The sequence below is a fragment of the Engraulis encrasicolus genome, chromosome 16 (genome assembly GCF_034702125.1).
Source record: "Engraulis encrasicolus isolate BLACKSEA-1 chromosome 16, IST_EnEncr_1.0, whole genome shotgun sequence".
Classification (NCBI taxonomy): domain Eukaryota; kingdom Metazoa; phylum Chordata; class Actinopteri; order Clupeiformes; family Engraulidae; genus Engraulis; species Engraulis encrasicolus.
The window spans coordinates 20,764,502-20,789,826 of record NC_085872.1 but is presented as its reverse complement, the minus strand read 5'-3'; the positions used below and the strand labels follow the sequence as shown (position 1 = coordinate 20,789,826).

The 25,325-nt window shown below is 42.1% G+C and overlaps 1 protein-coding gene across 1 annotated transcript in view; it reads right to left on the bottom strand.

The window, feature by feature from the left end:
• Window positions 1–2,145: 2,145 nt before the first annotated feature.
• Window positions 2,146–25,325, bottom strand: part of tacr3a (tachykinin receptor 3a) — a 34,437-nt gene continuing 11,257 nt past the window's right edge. Inside the window, exons 3-5 of the mRNA XM_063220282.1 lie at window positions 25,253–25,325; window positions 6,881–7,077; window positions 2,146–2,591 (exon numbers count right to left, since the gene is read on the bottom strand). The exon at window positions 25,253–25,325 is cut by the window's right edge and continues 78 nt beyond it. Of these exons, the coding sequence (XP_063076352.1) occupies window positions 2,279–2,591; window positions 6,881–7,077; window positions 25,253–25,325 (583 nt within the window). The 3' untranslated portion in view covers window positions 2,146–2,278. The remainder of the gene's footprint in view (window positions 2,592–6,880; window positions 7,078–25,252) is intronic.

The window sequence follows — 25,325 nt, the reverse complement described above, 5'->3', positions numbered from 1 at the left end:
TGGTGGAATGTTTGGTGACCTTCTATTATCGCTGATGACCTTGATTAAATAGAAAGAATGTCTACAAATCAGTATGTAGGCCCTACCGAATCAAACTAGATATAGGATTCACAAAGTTCTTTCATTTGGCTGTCACTTTTGTCATGAACATTGACATCAAACCAACAACTGAACTAAAAACAAAATGTAAAAATGTGCAATAACAATTCAGGCCTATACACACTCAGCTCAAAACCTGAACGCATCCACCTGTAGCTATAATTTTCTGGGATAGCCTATTACTGATTTTGTGCCTCATTCTCTTGTCACAAGCAACTGCTCCCCTCAGATCCAGATCTGGAACATCTAGGCTATGGCTTCAACAGTTAGCGCTGAAGGTTGTTATTATGCACAAGGTGGTAGATGACTTTTCCCGACACTCATATACACTCACTCAACACCACTGCTAAGGACCGGGTTAAATGTCCCCTTCGAGATGAACGCCAAAGAGCAATTTCCACTAACAACAGCAAACAACACAACAAAAACACATAAAACTGCCACTTAGAGCATCCTGAGGGGGGGGATTGTAAACCAGAATTTAATAAGAATAGCTCTGTTTGAAGGACACTTGGTAATCTACAACCATGGAGGCCGCTAGGGGGGGGAAACGGGTACAGATTCTAAGGGCCCAAGCACTGATGGGGGCCCTTAAGGGGGCCTAAGCACTGAGAGTGGCCCTTAAGTGGGCCCAAAATTTAAATATTTCATGGGGCCCAACATTTCTGGCAGCGCCCCTGTCTACAACACCTGTGTTTTGTAAATCATTTACATAAACGTTTAGTCATAAGGGTCATATTTGGCATTATTTAAAAAAAAAGGATTCTTTATAGGACTCTTTATAGCAGGGGGACAGATTTGGATTGGATATAAATTAAGGAATTATGATACGTAGCATTTCCGCATTGATGATCATTATGGCCTGATTGGGGTGTGTGAAAATTAAGCATAAACTGATGTAACATCTGGAAATAATGCACAAATGAATTTTCCTTATGTCCTCCTGTAATCCATTCATCATCACACCATCGTCTGGAAGAAACAAATTCACAGAAGTGAGACTGACATGTAAAGAATGTACAGACAATGTATACTGTTGGGTCGTCCATACTTTTCATAGACTCACTAGCTGGTTGTTTTTGCCATTTATCATGGACCATGCTTTAGAATGAAGTCCATTCGACCCACTGCATAGACATTATTATGGGTCATATGCTTCAGGCTACAAACTTTTATTGTGAAATGAACATTAGACAATATCCTGACTATATCCAAACCCTGGTGCTTTTGATGGCTGCAGCGCACATTTTAACATTATACGCTATCAGAGGTACACTTTTACATCATGCAAATTCACCAATATACTAGCTCTGCAATACTGAACAAAGAATTGAATTGAGTTGAAAATAATACTTCTAGTGCATCTTTTTGTGTATTAAGCTGACATTTTCAATGGTAAGTTGCCCTGTATGATAAATAGTCATATAATACTTAGGTGAACATTTTCATTTGCTGTAAAAAAAAAAAAAAAAAAAAAAGATAAAACTAGAGAAAAGCTAGAGAAAGCTAGATAAAACTATGTAAATCTCTTCTTGACAATTCAGGGTAAACAAAACAATGCAGTGTAAGACAACAAAAACATTTAAAACAGCATAAGCATTTAAAAAGTATGAAAAACATTACATATGTTATTATCTAGTATTCAGATTGTAACTGAAATTGCACTACGATATCATTTAGCCATCTTGCCCAGCACATGGACCATATAGGAATGTTCTTAAAGGGGTATGCCACTATTTTGGGGATTAATACAGTTCAAATCGTTGGCCAAGGTTTATAAAGGTGGTTAAGTGTCTTATTTTTCATGCAAGCCGCTGTCTTGCTTTAAGACAAGTTAAAAGAGGAATTATGTCGCTAAGCTAGTGAAAGTCAATGCTACACGGATCCATTGACTTTCACTAGCTTAGCGACATATTTCATCTTTTCAGTTGTCTTAAAGCAAGACAACGCTTAACATGAAAAATAAGACACTTTACCACCTTTATAAACCCTGGCCAACGATTTTAACTGTATTAAGCCTCAAAATAGTGGCATACCCCTTTAACTCAAAAATGTGTCATGCCTTCATGATACAACAGCTCATTTGAATACCCACACCTCAACATTTTTAAAAAAGGACATCACACCCTGTCAATTCCAGTGAAAATAATCTCCACTCAGCTCTCTCTCCTCTCTTTCCTCAGGAGAAGTCCTCCTCCTCCTCTTGCTGCTGGGCGGAGGAGGGAGCGGAGTAGATCACCGCCCTCCCCGTGGAGCTGTCCCCGGTGCAGCCGTTGTTGGAGTGCCGGGAGGGTGGTGCGGCCTTGCGGCCACCCTGCTTGGCCTCGCCTGACTCGTACATGACCACCATGCTGGTCTCCATGCGGGAGAGCGTGTACATGCTGCTCTGGCGCGTCGGGTGCAGCCGCGTGGCCCGCAGCTCCAGCTCGTCGTAGCTGGAGACACGCACGAACGGGCACCAGCTGAAGGCCCTCTTAAAGCCAGCACGGAATCTGGAGTAGACAACATCATGAGGAGAGGAGCAAGGAAAGTAGCCTGAGTATCATCCTCCGTAGTGACCGCGCTAGCTCAATACTTTCGCTTGCTGACCACGGAGTCTGACCCTGCAGCCACCCCCGGCAGTTGGAAATTATCTCACTTAATGAGGGAATTAGCCTTTCGCAAAACCCCTCCCACAAACGGCCGCCAACCAATCCGAGCTCAGCAACGGTAACTAAGGAGTGTAGAACTTGTCGAGGTCCGTCAAAAACCTACGATTTCAGGGAGACATACAACGTGTGCCTATGGCACCGTCAGGGTCCGACACCATCTGAAGATTAATTAGGACCTCATTTTTTCACTTTCCCGAAGCAAAAACCTCAAGCGGACTGATAACAGGGATGGATTAAGCCATGTGAAGGCTATTAGCTTCAGGTGATTAAAATTAGCAGGCTAACTGTGCAATCGTCTTGTTTGCTAATATAGCCCCCTTCCCCCTTGCATTTAGCTGGCAGAAAACGTACCCTAAACAAATAATCAATGCATCGCTCAGACTTAAGGACAATATTATATGATATTATAGTATTGGATCCACGGCATTATGATTCAAATTTTATTGGGAAACTACTAGTTGCGTTGTTTAATATGCGCCAAATGCACAGCCCACGGAGCAGCCCCCACCCTCTCTCCTTCCCAGTTTGTGTCTGTGTATATGCGTCGAGTGTGACAGCAAAAAAAGTAACACTGAAATGGGGCTGCGCTTGTTCCAACCTTGTTATGAAGATATTAACTGTCAACTAAAACCATTAAAGTGAACAGAAGAGAAACGCCCAGTGTGACTGCCCAAGAGCTGCGCAGTGTCAGTGCCGAAAGCCCGTCAAAGGTCTTGGCGGACGGCAATGTCCCAGTTTACACCAAGCACTATCAAATGTCCTGGTTACAGACATCACATCGCCATCATCACTGATGTCATCAGGTTGTTGTATTTCAGTTGAATATGTAAGAGGGCTTGGGGAGGGGCTTAGACTATCAGCGAGCCTATTGGCTGTTCAGATACTGAACGAATATCTGAATTCCAACTGCCAGGGGTGGCTGCAGGGTCAGACTCCGTGGTCAGCAAGCGAAAGTATTGAGCTAGCGCGGTCACTACGGAGGATGATACTCAGGCTACAAGGAAAGAGGACTGGTTGATCATCCCACACCCATTTTTTGAAGCAATTATTATACAGTATATGCTTAAATACATTCATTTGCATACAGTACACATTTATTAAATTATGCCCAGGTTTGAATGCAGTCTAGGTCATGTGCAATAGCCCCCTGCTTGATTTAGAAAAATAGATGTAGCCTACATTTTCTCTGATTTTCACTCAACAAATGACCCATTGTGTGTTTGACCATTGCCATCATTATATAAAGGCACTTTAGCATTTAGGCTGGTTACACAACAGGGTGTGGCGTGGCAGCAGCGAGAAGACGACGGCCTTTCCACCTCGTCTGCAGAGAGAGTAGAGAGAGAGAGGTTCCATTGGCCCATTGTTTCCTGGTTCTATTATGCCCCCCCTTAGGCAGACCTAGGCAGACCTAAGGACTGTTCTATTCATTGTAGGATTAATGTAGCATTATGACACGCCCCTTTAGGCAGACCAGAACCGGGTCGCGTTATGTGCCCATAGAAACCTATTATGTTGGCATATCTCTATTAAAGAATCTCTGTCGTCTGTGTGTCCTGGTCAGCCTTTCTCACTGACCACGTCAGCGTGAGCGACCCGTCTGCAGGCTGCCGCCATGAAAATTCCCCTCCAGCTGGATTTTTTCAAATGCCGCACGGCATTGAGCCTTCGCCTGTGTAGCTACCGCCCAACTACTGCTGCGTGGTGTGGAAGGACAAATCTGTTTCCATGCATTTTAACCAGCACTGGTAAAAAAATACTATATTTAGTTCTGGAGTTATAGGGATAAATTGACATGCATCAAGTGCTCGTGCTCAAAACACATTACATTTCTACTGTTTAGCCTTCTTTCTACAGGGCGATTGAGATTAAGACAGGAAATGAATGTGAGAAAGAGAGGGTGGGGTACAGGATTTGGGACATGAGGCCAGACTCAAACCCGGGTCCATATGCTGTCGTTACGGTGTAGTATAATGCGGGTGTGTTAGTGCAGTGCAGTGCCAGTGCTTTGAGTGCTCCCAAGCCTTCACGCAAGCATACATCCAGCATTCACACATGTGCACAGCACACCATCAGTCCTGTGATGTCAAACCCCACACATGATTACTCATTCGGATGGGATGTGTTGATTGCAGCGCCCACCACAATCAGGGCTGATCTATGAGAGCCCCTGCTGTTCTGCAGTAATGACCTCAAACACGGCCACGGTCTCTCCATCTTACACATTACGCAAATCGAGTGCCAATATGGCGCCATAGGCAACGCAAGCTCCATATCTGGTCTATTTTTGTGTTTAGCCTTCAGGAGGATTTAACCTACGTAGTCTTCTCCGATTAACAACCTTAGCACTGACGCACCTTGAGGTTCTATTACTATTTCTATAACTCCCTCTCACTCTATCTCTCCTTAGTTTGTCTTTCTAATTCTCTCTCTCTCTCTCTCTCTCTTTAGCTCGCTCAATTACACACATATTGAGCGACTTTCAGCCCATTATTTCTCTGTCTTTCTCTCTCATGCACCCCCCCCCCACACACACACACACACCTCAGTCTCTTAACCAACTGACTTACCTTTTCACATTAATATTAGTCTTTCCCTTTTAAAAATGTATGCGCTGTCTACTGGTATTGCCCTTGCACACGGCAGCAGGTCAAGCATGCAGATAGGGTTATGTGTCATTACAAAGCCAATCCACTGCATTCTTGAAACATGAGGGGCCCATTTACCTTGAAAAACTTGATGAATGTTAATGTATTCTGCGTGACTGAAGATAACAAGATAATATCCATGCCCCATTTGTCTATTAGTGTGTGGATTGTTGCCAAGCATGACATGGTAGGGTTACAGCCATTAAATGTTGCATACAAGTTCAACTTTGCATGCTCATTAGATGATACTAATGAACACTTGCCGTGATTCAACATACTGTAATGGACTTCATGTGTATTCTGCACATGTTTCAGTTCTAAGATATTCTCCCATCATGTAGCTCACTGTTTCTCAACTGGTGGGTCGCGACCCAAAAGTGGGTCGCGGAGGGGTCATGCGTGGGTCGCTGAGCCTTGGTGTAAAAAAAACCTAATTCTAAAAAAGAACAAAAAAAAACCCAACTTTTCCTGCAACAATTTACAACTTTTATTTTGATAGGCTAGTTAACTCCGTGTCATCTGTTGTCTTAGATACAATCTGAATGTTTATGCGAGTTAGATAGCGTGCAACCAGTCATTCGAGTCTTGGTTACATTTTGAAAATTGCATTGAAATGACTTGAACGCTAAAAAAATTTGGTCGCGACCGAATGAGAGTGGAAAATGGTGGGTCCCAAGACTGTTCCAGTTGAGAACCACTGATATCAGAAACATGGTAAACAACACTGATATTAAAACACGCAGTGACAGTAATTTCATGCATATCATACAGCGCACTCTTGTGTGTTTGAAGTTAATAGCATATTTTGAGCTGTGGGTAAAATAATCTTGTTTTTAATGAGCCAATTTATTGTGCTTACATGTTTTCCTTATGTTATTAGGCCTACATAATACAGATAGATAATAAGGGATGGAGAGTCTTTAGATGTGAAACTTTGCTAGTCATGATAAAAATGATAAATGATAAAAAACGTAGGAAAGAGGAATGTTTTTGTGTTCTGTTGTGACTGCAATGATTATTCTTCTGAATATCTGTGTGGTGTAAATTAAGTTTGTTTTTGTTGACAGAGCTTTCTTTCGAATCCCTGCTGTCCAGGTGAAAAAAAATACATTTTCTGCTTGGTCAAAACATCATGTTGAAATATAAATGGGAAAATATAAACACATGGTAAGAGAGCACACCTTTTAAAAACAAAAATGATTCAATTGTCATGAACTGAATAACAAAATGAATGAATGAATGAATGAACGAATGAATGAATGAATGAATGAATGAATGAATGAATGAATGAATGAATGAATGAATGAATGAGTGAGTGAGTGAATGAACGAATGAATGAATTAATCAATGAATGAATGAATGAACGAATAAAGGAATGAATGAATGAATGAATGAATGAATGAATGAATGAATGAATGAATGAATGAATGAATGAATGAATGAGTGAGGTATTCTGAAGCCTGCTGTAGACGTATGGCTTACCTGCTGTTGAGGCAGCAGTAGATGATGGGGTTATACATGGTGGAGCTCATGGCCAGCCACATGACGGACAGGTACACCTGCTGGATGTACTTGGACCGCGTCACCGCCCTGTTCAGACCAGTGACCAGGAAGTAGATGTGGTACGGCAGCCAGCAGATGGCAAAAGTCACCACCACAATGATCATCATCTTCACCACCTGTGACCAGGACAGAGAGGACTGCAAAGTGATTAAACGCTTCAGAAATGGTGTGTGTGTGTGTGTGTGTGTGTGTGTGTGTGTGTGTGTGTGTGTGTGTGTGTGTGTGTGTGTGTGTGTGTGTGTGTGTGTGTGTGTGTGTGTGTGTGTGTGTGTGCGTGTCTTTCACATTATGTCCACTGCATGGAAAAGGAAAAAGTCCCATGTGTTTGCTGTGTCTCAAACTGTGTATTCAGGTCTGCCTTTCACATCGCTAACAGCCGATGTGTCTACTCTATGCCATTCATTTCATTCAGTGGGACATGGCAGAGACCGCTCGATACAGCGCAGAAAGCCTATAGTTGACATGATGTGTTTGTGTCACTGTGTGTGTGTGTGGGGGGGGGGGGTGTCAATGGGGCGTTTGGAGGCTTGTGATGAGGCCAAGGGGCGTTTTTGATTTTAAAAAAGGTTGAGAACCACTGTTCAAAGAGAAAACATTGAATTATCCAGAAAACATTAACTGACATCAACTTCATATAGATTAAATGAAATGTTTAGTTTTCAGTGACTACCATTTCAATATTAAGGCACCAAACCAGTTCAATAGTCTAGAGACTGGCAATACCTGATGCTGACTGTCTGTTTACTCAACCTCCCCTTATAGATTGCCTGTTGTTTAGATGGAGTATACAGTATAATTGTGACCAGTAATTTGAAACAAAAACAATAACATCAGAGAACACAGACCAAAAAAATGACAGGTGTACAGAACCAAAAACCAAACCTGGTTGGATCCAGTGTAAACATGTGCAGACATGCTCCAGTGCCACAGTCGTTCCCACTGAATCGACCAGCCTAAATTTAGCCCCCTCCATTCCACATTTCTGCCCTTAGAAAAGTAGGCTATGTCATGCAGACACTTCGGGTCAGATCACACAGAGTTGTGTCTGTTACACTAAGTACTTTTGTCACTCTGCTTCTAAATGTCCCGAGTACGACCACACTTGCTCATCACAGTAAAATGAAGATAATTGACTTGTGCCCTTGCCGCCCCCTCTCTGTCTTTGTGAACCTTTGTCTATTGACTGAGATCAATACTCCTCTCAGTCAAGAGTTCTTAGATGTGATTCAAGGGAAAGGGTTTAAACAAAGCTTGAAATCTCCGCTTTAGGCAATCTTTGTACCATGAGGCTGATGACAATGATTGGTCAAGCAGCAGAATGGGAAGTTGTTTTTTTTTTTTTCAGATCATTTTCATGCAGACCTGTTTCATTGTCAATTTAATTAATTGATCATTATATTGGTTTTGATTTCTGTTATTCTGCTATACTAAGGTGTGCACAGATAGGGGCGAGGTGGTGCTAAAGCACTTGCCCCTTTAACCTACTGCCCTTTTTGAGTTATTTTTTGTTGTTGTTGATTTTTTCACAATGACCATCTAGAAAAACTTGACGATTAAAAGCATGTGATAATAATGCCTGGATATAATCCTTATATAGTAAGGCAGCTAGAAGTTCCTCAAGCCCCAATGCCCCTGCCCGCCCAGCACCTGCCCCCCCAAAATGTGCACGCCACTGCTGCTATAGGGAGTCCTATAAGAATAGATGTGTCTCTGCTTAAACAAAATTCCATTGTTGACCTAATCCTCTCTAAGCCTTTATATTTGTATTTATAAACATTGAGGGTAATAAATACTTAACATTCCCTGGCTTAGACATCTTAACATTCTCTGTTTCTGTTCCTCTGCTCTCTAGCTTCATACAATCTGACTTTTAGGCCATTTACACACTAGGGCGGTAAAGCGCAGCGTGATCGAAGCAATTTTTACCGGCGTCGATGAAAATACATAGAAACATATCTGTCCGTACACACCAACCGGTGGTAGTTGGGCGTCAGCGGCGCGGGAGCCGGCTCCGCGCCACGCTGCATTTGGAAAATAGAACTCAAGCGTATTTTTCACGCCGGCGAACGGTGGTGTCTCATTCAAATGAATGGAAAAGTAGCACGCTAGCTTTGGCTGTGGGGGGGTTTTTGAACAGGACAGGCCGACGCTGTCAGTGTGAAAGGCAGAGTAGAACACACCAGCCGAAACTAAGCTGAAATACCTTGCTCGTCTCGCTTCGGTTCGGTTCCGCCTTGGTATGTCTGACGCCTAAGAAAACCCTGATCCTGCACAGTTGTGCTCTGCTCATTATGTGCATCCCCATGCATTCATGCAGTTTCCTTCCTGAAACATCCAACAAGGACCTCAGTGTGTACACCCTGTCATTTATCACAAATGGCTGTCAAACATCTCTGTGGAAGCTATGATTCAGTGCCAAGAGTAATTTTGCTACAAAAATGATAGTGTTCTGCCATCTTTTTTTGCCACCTGGTTCTAAGATGAGTAATCCTGTTCTATGTCACCCTTGCGCTGAAAAACATGACATGCCAAAAGCTTTTCTATAAAGAAAGAAAAAAAATCAAAGGGACTGGCTTGATGTTTGCTAAAGCTGAGGAGGAGACCTGACAGATTAAGGCAAGGAAGTGCTGGCGTGGGAGGTTGGGGTTGGGGTTGGGGTTGGGGTTGAGGTTGGGTGGATATGGGCTGCAGGGGTGGGAGGATGAGGGCAGATGGGGCTACACTACACTAGACATGTCTCTATGCTTGCACATCACGCGCACCTCCACTGTGCTACGCTACACTGGCCCCTTTCCACCTCTCCTCCACCACTTTCAGAACTCGGTTGGTAAATATCTGAGCTGGCTGGATGGATGCAGCCCTGCACACAGACAAAGAATCATTTGAAATGAGGGAAGACATTTGAGGGAAGACATTTGAAATGTGGACCTATAAGGTCTACATCTCATACAGATAGAGAGAGAGAGAGAGAGAGAGAGAGAGAGAGAGAGAGAGAGAGAGAGAGAGAGAGAGAGAGAGAGAGAGAGAGAGAGAGAGAGAGAGAGAGCATGAAGTTTGGAAACGTGAAAGGGGAAGAAGAGAATGAAGAAAAATAGGCAAGATAAAAGTGGATCGAACAAAGACATCTTCTTTCATTTCCACTCATCTCTCCAATTCTTTTGTTACTGCAGAGGGCGAGGACGCGGACTTTGCAGTGAGGGATATATCTATTTTTTATGGTAAGGCCTGCACTGTGGACACCAGGTGTGATGTCAAGGGGGAAAAAAGTGAGAGAAAAAGACCATTGAAGCATGTATGCCAACTGAAACCCATTTCCCATGTCCTTTGTAAAGGGGTTGGATGAAAAAGAGCTCAAGAGCTATGAGACAATAACTTTATGCAAATCTACAAATACTATGAGGATAAAGAAATATTGCTCCCATGAACACATGGAATTTACACACAGGAAATATTCTCTATACACTCCACATCTGCTTATGAATTTTACATTGGCAAATTTTAGCACATTTAATTTTTCATTCTTCATTCTACGTGAAATCCTTACCTGTATCACTATTCCGTGTAAGTAGTAGGCCTATATGCCTAATTCAACTGCCCACATTTATCCACCTATCATCTACTATTGCTATGGTGATGCTGCACCCCTTAGAAATGTGAAAATAAATATGTGCCTTTTCATGGGCTCAGACGATTGACAAAGGACAGCACTGTGCACAACACCTCTGTTCTCCTGGAAACAATTCACAGGAGGCTGTTAATGGTGGCAAGCAGACAGGATACACGCCGCTGCCCAGAGCGGGGACAATGACGAGACGAGACTCTCTGTCTGACGTCTGTCTGTGTCTGTAAGCCATCACGCATGGTTGAGACTGCATGGGGGCATTGACGTTTGCTTCTTCCTGGCCGTCTCTTTTACTGACCTGCATTATTTTGGGGTGTTTAGGATAGCGGTGCCAGGTAGAAGAAGTAACAAATTTTTACAATGCGCAGCTGGCGAGGACGGTCTGCTACCGTCTCAGTTTGACTGAGCTGATTGGACAGCATGTCATGCACCTGTCTGTTGAAAAGTGAGCAATGTAAATAAATGAGAGGACACTGGGTGCTTCGCCGGGTGGTCAGGGCTGCTGGTTCCCTGACAGCTCCAGTCTTTTTGAGTTGAGGCTAGTAGTAAAGTCTTTGTTTGTACGAAGCAATTGCACAGCTTGCAAAAAAAACATAATTGTCTTTATCCCACGTGCAAACAGTGCATTACAAATGTAGGTCTTGCCGTCAAATTAATAAATATTTAGTCTAATGTTTGATTGTGACAAGACACAGGGCGACACAGGGCTTTCCGTCAGTCTGTGTGATCCTGAGGACTTGAACGCCATATATAGTAGATGGGTGCTCACTCAGATCATGGCCGTAGCTAGGAGTTTGAAATAAGGGAGGTCCACAGTGGGTGCGCAGCTCGCTGAAATCTTTTTAAAGGTGCACTGTGTAGGATGGTGCCCAGAGTATCTATACCAACTACTGTGCTGCTCATTGAAACTGTGCTGTCTTCTGCCAAATTTGGTCTTTTCATTAATATTTGCTAAATAATAAACTAATATTTACTAGTATGACCAAAATACCAAAATTTGCAGCTGAAAATATCTATTTCTAGAAATTCAAAATGGATAATGGAGAAGATCCCCTTTTTCATGTATGAAAAATGCAATTTTCCCAGTCATAATGAATACTTAGAATTTGATGGTGGTGGTAAGTATTCAAGGGAAATTAACTTTTGTGAATGGGCAACATCATTTCTGGAAATAAACTACAAAAAACATGTAAAAATATGTATGCAAAAACTGAGATTTAAAAAAATATATTATTTTCTCTAAAAATTAGGGAGGGCCGGACCTCCCTTACCTCATGTGTGGCTACGGCCATGCTCACTCTTGAGGGTGGATGGCTGTGTCCTTAAGTGAAGTAAACACCAGTAATTGCTGCTGACATCACCCATTTGTGCAAGGCCGGCCGGCCGGCGGTATACAATGCTCTTTGCCCATGCAGTGTGTCGGGGCCTCAGACAAACGCGGGGGCCCGAGATACGCTGACAGTGTGTAACCCCTTGATATTTACTGACTGCGGGATATGGCCTGGCATGGCAAGATCTGGGTATGTTCAATCTAATGGTTAACAACATACATGAACAAGCAAGGCCAAGCCAAGCAAAGCCAAGGCAAGCCTCTTTATGCTGCACATTTCATGCACATCCAGCCAACATGATAGGATGAAAGCATTTATTTTACAGGACAAGCCCAGTTGTTCGAGCATTAGTATGTGTAATGTGTTTGGGTCCTGAATCCTGGAAATAGCTCCTGGAAAGCCTCCGATAAAACCAGTTTCATTAATTTCACGCTTCAACAAATCACAGCTAATTTGATTATCCCCAGCTGCATTTTAAAAGACTAAGTAAGCTATTAGTGCCATTTATATATAAATAAAAAGAAATAGTCATGCATTGATACGTTGGTAGACCTTTTCAAAAGCTGATGGTGATATCAGGGAAATCAATCGTGAGGCATTTTTCTTCAGTCAGTTGATACAGATGTAAAGCTATTTCCTGATCATTTCATATTCTGTAGCTTGTGACCGATTGCGTTGTACTGATTGTGACATGCTTCTGGACATATAATCAATGTAAAGGCTTTTTTAATTATTTATACATTTATTACAAATGCCTTGCTAAAGAGGCATGCGCATGTTTGACTTATCTCTGTAAAGGTGCTCTGTCTCGATTGCTGGATTAATAAGCTTGTCAACCATGACAAATAGGGAGTGGGGCTTGTTGATAGTCACGTTAATCATCAGTTTAAAAATGTAGCTGTCTAGCACTGCATAATGCATAGCTGAAATCAAACAGCAGCGTATGGAGCTCAATTTGTTCTCCACTTCTGTTCAGGTCTCATCGCATCTTCATTTCAATGGCCCGCACCATCATGGTACTGTATTCATCATGGCATCTAGAGCTTGTATGATGCCTTCATTTTTTTAAAGTAGGATGCATCAGGATGGCACTCGTGGTTGATGGCAAAGAGCAGCAATGGCCTGCTTAATTGTGGGTATTGTTCCTCTACTTCAAATAATTCATTTGAATATAGGCAGTACATCAGTAAATGGTACTACATTCATATCTGGAAGACGATATTGCTCAATCTTCTATGACATTATTAGCAAAGGTGCCTGAGGTAGCACCGGTAATTGTGCTAACAGTTCTTCCCTCTCTTCAGCAGTGTGAGTGGAGGGCCATAGAGAAACACACAGTGGTGTTCTGCATGACTGTTGGGTAGCAAGTCTGTTCTGTGCTCGCAATGGCTCAAGTGGAGGGGAATGTATTGTGCTTAGTGTAACCTACCTTTTTGGCAGTATAGACAAATGACAAAATTATTGCTTCAAATCGATATTATGATATGCTATTTGATATTGTTTGACAGCAATATTGATATCGCGATAAGAGTGATTCTACGATTCCCCTACGCTTTTGGCAAAAGCAAAATGTCAATTATCAGTATTTTTTTTCAACTAAATGACCTAGATGTTTACATAGTGTATATATTTAAGTTTCCAAACAAAAAAATTGCCAAGCTTAATCTTAAATCATTTGATAAATACTCTAATGAAAGCGAACATTTGCTTAATTATTTTGTCAACAGTGTTATGGACAAATACTATGTCATTTCAAACATATATAAAAATACTACAGAGTTGAAACAATATATGTTTGAAAGTGCTTATGTCCCTTAGCAGTAATGTTGTCATTAATCTGTGCAACTGATATAGAAAATGTGATTGTTGAGCTTCATAAGTAGGATTTTCTGAGTCACTGTGATACAGACTGACACATTTTTCATCATAAATCCCTGAAACGTCTGATTTGAATATAGTCACCCTCCTTATACAAGACTTCCTTCTCCAGAGATAATCCCTAGTGTATGTTCATAGGATTTTTCCAACACATAAGGGATCAATAGCGCAAAAACACTTTCAAAACACTCAACCGTGTTACTCAACTGTGTTACGGTCAACAGTGCAGGGGACCAAGTCGGCACTTTTTTAGGAGAAAAAACAGAGCAGACAAACCCATCTCCCTAGAACACAAATTATTTTTTTTGTTTGTCTGTCAATATGGATATAAATTGGCAAAAACATACTCCTCCTCAACTGTCATCAGTGTTGCCAGATTGGGCTGGTTCCCACCCAATTGGGCTGCTTAGGATGGCCGTGTGCGGGTAAAAATGGCATCTATCAGAAAAACCTTCCATCTGCCATATAAATCAATAGAATTGGGTGGGTTTTTAGGGCGGATTTTGATCATTTTTTGGGCTGGAAATCATCAGCCTCATCTGGCAACCCTGACTGTCATACTTAATTGTAACACCATTGACGGTAACACCGTTGACATTTCAGCCATTTTTTTGGTGTTGTGCTAACTGAAGACCTCAGAAGTTCCACCACAACACCTTAATCAATTCATGTATCTGTATGCTTTATCTGTGTTTTTCTACATGTGATTTCTAATTCAGATTCTTATGAATATGTTGATAACACAGTTGACAGGCAATTTTCCCGCTATGAGAACATGAAAAAGAATGGATTAAATTATGGAAGGATGGAGCTCAAAATTTACCAAAAAGTCTTCCCGTATCCTGCCAAAGAGGTTATGACATCACGTGATGTTATTCGTATGGCCTAAGACCAAACCATTACTGATTTATGGAGGAGGTTTCAGACCGTGACACGGTTAACACAGTTTTCGTGGACACACACAAAATGGCAAATTTCGTGTATAATGGAAAGGACAGTGGTCTTTCCGACAGTTTTGTCATATTGTGATGATTACTGTGAATCAACATTTGCAATCATCTTGGGCAAAACAAGTTTCTTTACATGCTAATATGAAGACTGAATCTGACATTTGGAAAACAGGACGGCATGAAAACGCCCAAAACCAGTATTAAATATTCATTCTTGCTGAGGGAAATAATGCTATGTCTACACTTTCTGTATTATATGAAAGATAAATGTTTTCTAATGTCCAAAACATCATTGGATGCAGTTAATAGTTAGTGGAATTGCCAAATAAAATCCACGGACTTAAAAGTGTAGGCGAATTAGAGAATCACTCACATACATTCAATATATTACACAGCCTTAGTCGGAGGTATACTATTTTCCCTTCATCCAACCACATGTGCCACCTCAAGTGTGCTCGCTTGTGCGTCCATCCAGCCATCACATGGCATTTTTGTCTGTGCGATAGGTTTTGAATGAATGGACTGATCTAGACAAAATCTTGTGTGCTACGCAATACTCTATGAATGAAGCGAAGGACAGCACTCTTCAGATTTTTTCTTTATTTACTCACCCACGAACGTTTCGGGCAGAGCCCTTCGGCATTACACGCTGAAGAAGGGCTCTGCCCGAAACGTTTGTGGGCGAATAAACAAAGAAAAATCTGAAGAGTGCTGTCCTTCGCTTCATTCATTCATTCATTCATGTTTTATGTGGGATTCAGCACCCAGTTAAGAACTGTCTCCTCCACTTTTTCTACACAATACCGTACACATTGTAAAAAAAAAATACACATACATTAATATACATGAACAGAGTACGTTTTGGAGGGCCATGAACACGGAGCTTTTACTTTTAAAGAATCTTTTCTGCATTTTTTGCATCCTGTCTTTTGTAATGTAATAAAATTAAACCACAATCCATCAATCCATAAATGTCCACAATCCATCCTTTTATCTGATATTGCCCGATTATCAAGGAGACATATTTGTGAAAACTGATGGTCCTTCTCTCTTGCTAGATTGAGATGTCTTTTAATATTGAATTCTATTTGTGTTATCCCATTGAAAATGGATCCACCCACTGATTTCAGCACCTTTTACTTACATACAGCAAATCAGCAGGGCACAAGGACATTAGCTATACGATGCTGCAGTCAGAAATCTGACACCAATTACCTTTGTGCAAATAAAAAGAGCCCGCGGGTCAAACTCATATGGGTCCAATAGAGGTGATAGATCAGACCGGCCTGCCCTAATCTAGATGCACTCGATTTCTAATCAAGGCAAGGGAAAATTGCCCATCCGTTCCCGGCATCCTTGGAACAGGTGTCAGCACCATATCCACCATGTCAAGGACTGCGACCCACATTATAAACCCAGCTGTTGACATCACTAGAACTAAAGAACATGCTGTGTGTGCTGTGAGCCTGGAGAGAAAATTAAAGGCAGACTGTTTCACATAACATGGCATCACTTTGAAACAAATTATCTTCTGCCACCACATTACAAAAGAGCGACGGTTGACAATATATGATTGCCTAAGTGTCAACATATTTAACGTAGGAAGAAAAATTGGCCAAGTCTAATCATATACAATATCAGTCAATCAAACTTGGATGTCGTGTTGCCATATCAACCACTTTGGCAACTCTGTGCATTTCCTGACAATGAGGAATGGGTTTTGAAGGAAATGTCATTAGCTAAGAAACAAACAATGGCCGGGGAACCACTGACAAAAGAATAACTAAAATATGTTGGGGAAACTGGTCAGGTTGCTTTGAATAATGTTTCATTTGAGTCTATTAGGGATGTCTCGTGAAATATTTTCATAGGGAATACTCTCTGAGGAATTATCAGAATGACAGCTCTCAAAAAACACAGCTTAAAAATGATGATCACAGAATAGTTTGTGGTCCCCCCCCCCCTTCCCCCTTTCTTTCAAATGATGAAGGTAAGCAAAATATACATTTGTTATTGGTCTCTATATCTATTTTTACATTACTTTCTCTTGCTCTCTTTTCCCTTTTTCCGGTCAGTACAAGGGCTATGATTACCTTAGCCATACTTGAAGACCTAACAAGAGGCATGCAGGCATGCTCTGATGATTTGATGTCCAGTGAGAGAGACCAGCTACCTTAAGTCAGAACATTGTGTTCCAAACCACACTTGGTTTTTTTCAGTAACAAGAGAGAACCATTTTTTTGTCAAAGTGACAGTTTTTCTTCTCAATGTAAGATTTCCTCACAAAAGCATATTGAAATGACTTTTTTTCCAAATGTAACAAGGGACAACACTGAAATTTTGTCACACTCATGATAGCAGCATCCTTTCAGGCACAAGATGCTATTTATTCTGCAATTATGTTAGTCTTAAGGGTCCACAAGGATAAACTGAGAAGTGTGCAAAGGCATGCACACACACATACACACACATACACACACACTCTCTCTCTCTCTCTCTCTCTCTCTCTCTGTCTGTCTGTCTCTCTCTCTCTCTCTCTCTCTCTCTCTCTCTCTCTCTCTCTCTCTAATAATCTAATATTTTAGCCATTTTACGACAAACACAACCATGAAAAATAACTAATATTACGTTGAATATTAAAATGTAGTCATACCTGTATGTCAAATGTAGTTACGTTTCATTGTGTCAACCATAGACGGTTAGCCTACACGTTGTGAAGACATCAGACATACTTTAAACACCAACAGACTCTTTCTGTCTCGAACTGTTTTAAAAATCCTGGTCCTTAAACATTTGAAAATATAAGGAAACCTCATACCACATATTCTTCATAGATTTGGGGGCTTTTTTAGGAGAAACATTCAACATTTACAGCATGGAATCAGGAAAAACGGTGTGTTTACAGTGTCTCAAGTGGCATGTTCAGGTGTGCCGTTCACATCTGACAGTCAGCGCGTGTGTTCGTGCCATTCATTTTGATGGGTCACAGTATAGACCCCTCAACAGCGTGCAGAGAGGAGTTGACGTGGAATGTGTGCTTGGGCCATTTACAGCATTTCCAGAGATTCTTTAAGTATAGAGATATGCCAATGTAATAGGTTGCTATGGGCACCTAACATGACCAGGTTCCGGTCTGCCTAAAGGGGCGTGTCATAATACTCCTAGCATTGAATAGAACAGTCCTTAGGTCTGCCTAGGTCTGCCTAAAGGGGGATTTCCCCCCCCGTCCTCCTTGCAATAATAGAACCCGGAAACAATGGGCCAATGGAACCTCTCTCTCTCTACTCTCTCTGGTATTTCTATCGCTCAAAGCTCTCTCCACACTGAGCAGGATAAAGACACGAGTTGCAGCGAGGATTTGAGCGGCTGCCCAGACAACACGCGGTCACACCTTTTGGTAGGGAAGGACTAGTCTGTATTCCTGCATCTAAAGGAACCCGACAGAAATGTGAAAGAATAAAGAATAAAACATGACCCATTTTGCAATGTAAATATACAACGAATGGAAAAGTCACAATATTGAATAAAAAGGGTCAGAAAACCCAATCAATGTTAGAAATACTTTATCACAGGTAATGAACATGACATTTTTCACCCACATCATCCTAACCCTTCCAACACCTAGAAACCCTCCCATGACTACAACACCCAATCACCCCCCCCACACACACACACCCCCACCCCCACCTGACTAGAACAATTCTTTGAACAGGTAGATGGGGAAAATTGTAGTTTTTACTGACAAGATATTTACTTCTCAGGATAGTTTATCAATCTCTGACACACATAGCTAATATTGTATCGCACACACACACGCACGCACTCACGCACGCACGCACGCACACGCTCACTCACACGCTCACTCACACGCACGCACGCACGCACACACACACATACACACACAGCCATATTTCCCACCTTTCACACAGAGGGAAAAAGAGCAAAAATCCTCTCATGTCCAATCTCCCTTCCCCCTCCTACTCCTGAGGGGACCCAGGTGTACCGCACCGCACACACAAAGCGAGGTGAGAGGTGAGCGGTCTGGTCATTACAGCCAGCTCTGGGTGACTGGCCATGAGGCACTGGGCATGCCCACTAAAAGTCCCAAGGGCCTGACGGCCGGCATACTCCAGCCACACTTCCCGCCCTCACACCGAGGCGTATCACAGGCTTTTAAGTGCAAGAGACACCCGGGGCTGCATGGGGCTGGGGAATCACTTGAAATGGGTTTTGCAACCGTGTTACATCATCAGTGCCATTTTTTAAATGGATCACACATCCTGTCTCTGACATTGACTAACAGCAGTGAACGTGGTGAAGGATATCTACATTGCTTTTCCGTTTCAAAGCTAACATTCAGTTGAATGCTAAGAGAGAAGCAAGCAAATAGAGGAGCGTAGAGTGCGCTCTGCCCTGAATGCGATAGTTTCTGCACTCAACCCTGACACACTGTGCTTTCCCAACGGTTCAGAAAACTCCTCTCATGGGTTCAAGAAATCAAAGCTTAATGAGAAGGACCTGACAGTTAGTACACTAACATTACTCCCCCATGCCATTAAACTCCAACTGTTTAATACTGTAACTCAATGACCTTTTCAGATGCTTAGCACAGAAGCGAAAACATTGGGTTGCAAAAAAAGACAGAGAGAGAGAGACAGATAGAGAGAAGAAATTGAGGATATTGAGGATATATACGGGGAGGAGACGATAGCGCTCTTGTGCTTGTGCTAATTAGGCCGTGCTTATGTGAGCGCCTGACAGAGACGCCTGGCCTCTCCCCCTACAGAGAGCACAGGATCAGTCAAGGTGAATGAAGCAGGCGGGCGCGCTGATCGAGTCTGGCGCTGCCATTCTCTACGACCTAATGAGGGATATTAGTTCTACCGCTTAGGCTTCTTGACAGGCTGGGGGCACTGGCTTTGAAGTGAGGTACTGCTGAGCAGGAGGCATACTGGGTCTGTGTACAGAGCTATTACGGCCTAATGGCAATGGCAGCATGTTTGTGCTTAGTCAGAACAGAGCTACAGTATGCGTTGTATGGGGCTGGAGGGCAAGACGTGACCAGCAGTGGATGAAGTCTGAATGGATGAAGTCCATGCAGAGAAATGGTAGCTGCGCGTTAATTGTTTTAATTAAAGTGCGCTGCACTTGGACTGAGTGGTGGTGTGAGAGCAATTTGTTCCAGAGACACTGACTGGGGTCTGGTTGATAAGAGCTTTTCTGCTTTTCCATGCTAATGCTTAGTAAGGTTGGAGGGAAGGAATTCTCTTGCAGTTGATGAATGAGATGCCGAGTACCCAAGATTCTGCTGGTTGGTTTGGGTATTTAAAGGGACACTGTGTGAGATTTTTAGTTGTTCATTTCCAGAATTCATGCTGCCCACTCACTTTTGTTACCTTTTTCATTAATACTTACCACCACCATAAAATTCTAAGTATTCATTATGACTGGAAAAATTGCACTTTTCATACATGAAAAGGGGGATCTTCTCCATGGTCCGCCATTTTGAATTTCATGAAATAGCCATTTTTAGCTGCAAAAATTACTGTAATTGGACAATACTAGAAAATATTTGTTTATTACTTAGTACACTTTCATGTAAAGATCAAATTTGGCAATAGGGAGCCTAGTTTCAATGAGCAGCATAGTTGCAGTACCTTTTTTGACCATTTCCTGCACAGTGTCCCTTTAAGGGTGGCGGTGCATTTTAAGAGGCTCCACCAGAAACCCAAGTAGAAGTAGAAGTAGAAGATATGAGAAGATATGATATGAGAAGATATGCTATACTGGCTTTAAATGGACAATGTGTGAGATTTTTAGTTGTTTATTTCCAGAATTCAAGCTATCCATTCACTAATGTTACCTTTTTCATGAATATTTACCACCACCGTGAAATTGTAAGTATTCATTATGACTGGAAAAATTGCCCTTTTCATACATGAAAAGGGGGATCTTCTCCATGGTCCGCCATTTTGAATTTCCAGAAATAGCCATTTTTAGCTGCAAAAATGACCGTACTTGGGCCATACTAGAAAATATTAGTTTATTACTTAGTGAACTATCATAAAAAGGTCAAATTTGGCAATAGGCGACACAGTTTCAATGAGCAGCATAGTTGCAGTACCTTTTTTGACCATTTCCTGCACAGTGTCCCTTTAAAACATAACTAGAAAAGTAACACACATCCTGCATTTTTGGGGGGCTTTTCATTCTTTATTGTTTTTTGTGAGACAGGATAGTGGAGGAGAGACAGGAAGTGAGCTGGGAGGGAGAGATGGGGAAGGACCGGCAAAGGACCCGGACAGGGAATCGAACCCGGGTCGGCCGAGTGGTAAACGTGTGCCCTACCATATCAGCCACGGTAGGGCCTCATTTCAACAATCTTAACAGTCTTCTCCCATATCTCAGAACAGTCTCTTCCATCCTGTCATCTTCAATTTAATGACTTCAGACCACTGTTCAAATATGCAGACGCTCTCTTACATTGAAGATGTTGTTGCTCTAAATCTTGCATGCACCTCAGTGCCATCAGCAGGATATCTGCTTTCCCTCTCTGAGAGGAAACAACAGCCAGAGCTAACTACAAAGACTTTATGGCTTTCCCCCAAACATCATAACCACTGTGAACTCACACATACTCTGGCTTCACACTGTAACCTCTCAACCCATGAACTTCTTCCTCTTACCTACTGTGAAATATTTCATTTAATGGTGCTGGAACACTGTATCATCTGCATAATGTGAAATGTCATCACCCTCTTTCTCCAATCACCAGTAGGCCTCCACATCGCATGGGGTCAATCATTACTGTGCACACTTAACTCATCTGCAGTAATTGTGTATATGATTGACGTGTGCTATTTGCTCTGTATATAAAATCACATTTGTTATTTCTGCCAGCGAACACAGCAACCTAGTATCCCTTCCTATTATTTTTTATTTTTTATTTTTCATGCTTTCATTCTATTTTCATAATGGTGCAGTGGAGAATCAGCAACCTCCTAGCACCAGCGTATTATATAGACTATGGGTCCCCAACCTTTCTGGGTCTGAGGGCTACCCGGGGGCTACAGAGTGCTACCCGAGGGCTACTTTTGTTCAAAATCCAAAAACATTAACTGTGACTAAAATGTTGTAGTCGTCACTGTTTATTAACATCCTTGGTGGGCACCTCAGAAGCTCCTGGAGGGCTACCTGGCGCCCGCGGGCACCACGTTGGTGATACCTGATATAGACTATGTGTGAAAGACATTCAAAGGTAACATAAATTGAGTTCTGCTGCACAAGCCATAGACTGCAGCTTTTGTCAGGGCAATCTAACCGTTCTGCTAAGGAGACGATCTTCTCCGGAGAAGAAGGCTCTCACTTGAAATAGATTCATTTTTACAGCTACCAGCAATTTGAACTGTCATTACATGTTCTGTACACTGACAAAAGCAAGGTGCGCTTTTGGCCTTGTTTTGAACGATGAAACAACTGTTTAGTTCAGCCTCTTCCAGACAGAACTCGCGTTCCTTCTTGAGATCAAATTTAGTGTGACCTCCCGGCCAAGCTCAGACTGACGGGTCATAACCCCCAAGCCTTCTATGGACTTGTAATGTCTTTGTGTCACGCGCACACACGCACACGCACACACACACACACACACACACACACACACACACACACACACACACACACACACACACACACACACACACACACACACACAGCGAGAGAGAGAGAGAGAGAGAGAGAGAGAGAGAGAGAGAGAGAGAGAGAGAGAGAAAGAGAGAGAATAGCAAACGTAATAGAAGACTGAAATGTTCCTCATGAAAGAGCTACAGGGCTTCCATAATCACAAATTGGACGTGCAAGGCAGCAATACATGGCTATTTATTTCAATGATGCTTCCTCGCATAATTGAAATCAGTGCACTGAGAAAGAATATATATTTGCATGCTTCACACGGAGATGCAATTATTTTACAATGATACACTCATAATGACTAGCAACGTTGGGGTTTCCTGTATTAAACCAGCATGTGCTTAAGTAACTGTATTAGAATCATTGCTGTCTGGAGTTGTGTGTGCTCGATTACATTTTGTCTCGTAGATGTTTTAATGGGGTTTTTTTTCCTGACACCAAATACTTTACAAAAAGTTAAGTTTGTCTGATGGAAATAATGATAAAAAAACTATACAGTACTGCTTGACCTGATTACAGAGAAATACATTGTCTTTTCCCTCCAGGCACACTACCAATTAGCTTTCACATTACTTTACTATTTCATTCAACAGTAGTCTAAGCTTTCCATCTGTCGAGTTGAAAGCTTGCTCTTACACAATGATTGTACACATACCAATGAGTTGAATCGGTAGATACAGCTCAGTGTTTCTGCATGGCGACACAATCAATTTTTGCCGACAAACCCGCAGGACTGTTTTGCCATTATCAGAGATCTGATGGATCTAAAAAGTCCCAAATCGTTTTCCAGTGATTGAACTGACATGCTTTGATGTATCTCATGCTTTCTAACAATCCCTAACAATCTCTATTTCTAACAATTTCTAACAGCCATGAGAGCCCTTACCACGGGCAACATCACATGGACCACATCTCTTTTGGACACATTGAGATCTATTAGAATTAAGACGTGCTCTAAATCGATGTACCACCTTTATATATGTCAAGGACACTATTTCATTATAAAACGGCTAACAAGGATTATAAATGGACACTAACTGACCTGCAAGGAAAAGCGCTAAAGCATTTTTAATAGAGGTAGGCTGATTTATTTCCCAGCCTTGTTTAATGCCAAGTGTGACTACTATGATCGGTATATTTTAAAGGGACACTGTGCAGGAAATGGTCAAAAAAGGTACTGCAACTATGCTGCTCATTGAAACTGGGCTGCCTATTGCCAAATTTGACCTTTTCATGATAGTTTACCAAGTAATAAACAAATCTTTTCTATTATGGCCCAAATACAGTCATTTTTGCAGGTAAAAATGGCTATTTCTGGAAATTCAAAATGGCGGACCATGGAGAAGATCCCCCTTTTCATGTATGAAAAGTGCAATTTTTCCAGTCATAATATATACTTAGAATTTCATGTTAGTGGTAAATATTCATGAAAAAGGTAACATTAGTGAATGGGTAGCATGGATTCTGGAAATAAACAAGTAAAAATCTTACTCAGCGTCCCTTTAAACACTATTCACTGTATGAAATCAATGGCATTTTATCACCAGGGGTACCTCTTGTTCAAACACATTAGCTTCTTGGAAATTGTTACAATTAGTCCAGTTCCAGTAATCATGTAATATAAAAAATAAAAGAATAAAATAGCTGAGTGGTCAAAAATAATAAATAAATAAATAAGTGAGTTACCACTGTGGATTCCTGTCTTATTTATCGCCCTTATTCCATTAGGGACAAAGGAGTTTTTAAATAGGTTTTTGTTAGCGTTGGGTTGGGCACTCTAAAACATCTCCCAGAGGGTAGGAGTACAAATTCACAGTGGAGAGGATTTGAAGGGTCATTTATGATTTAGGAGAGGCACACACACACACACACACACACACACACACACACACACACACACACACACACACACACACACACACACACACACACACACACACAGACACACACACACACACACACACAGAGAGACACAGACACACACACACCCACACGCACGCACACACACACACACACACACACACACACACACACACACACACACACACACACACACACACACACACACACACACACACACACACACACACACACACACACACACACACACACACACACATGCACACGCACGCACACACACACAGGCTTGCCCTTTAGTGTGCTGACGAGCCTCTCCTATCCTCATATTCCCCAGCACTTTCCGTGGGGGGTCTGTTCCGGGTTCGTCATGTGACTGACCCCGTCTCCAAAGCTGGCCCCCTAAGAGGTGGAGCTGAGACCTCCGCTTTTCCCCGACCAGACATTACAGCTTGCGGGTCACCGTAGTCGCACTAGTCCCAAGGCATTATTGGCAAAAGAGAACACTATGCACCATGGCAACATTACCAAAAGGCTGGGTCTATCATCTACTACTGTGTGCTTGCACTCGCTCGCCTGCACAGGGAACCGCAAATCCGCTGCCATGTCTGGAGACTAGCCGAACAGCTAAATACGTTTCCTCCTGATGGATTACTGGCTGATATCTGATTAACGGAGTAATTTTCACTGACATTCAGAAAGTCTTGGGACTGAGAGAAGCAGAGAGAGAGAGAGAGAGAGAGAGAGAGAGAGAGAGAGAGAGAGAGAGAGAGAGAGAACAGGAACGATAGGAAGAAAAAGAGAGGGCAAGAGAGTTGAATATCAGCAATGATTGCAAAAACAAATCCATAGCCTGGAGCATTCTTGAACGAAATGTAAGTATAGAGGTACAAGGCTGATTACAAAAGGTGAAGCAGTAACCTTTCTCGGTAATAGCGCCATTCAGTGGCGTGTCGCACTTACGGACCTTTCTCTTGGCTCGAAGTTGACCATGGTAGTTGTCTGATGTGTCTCCAGGGATCTCTCCACCCCACAGGGTC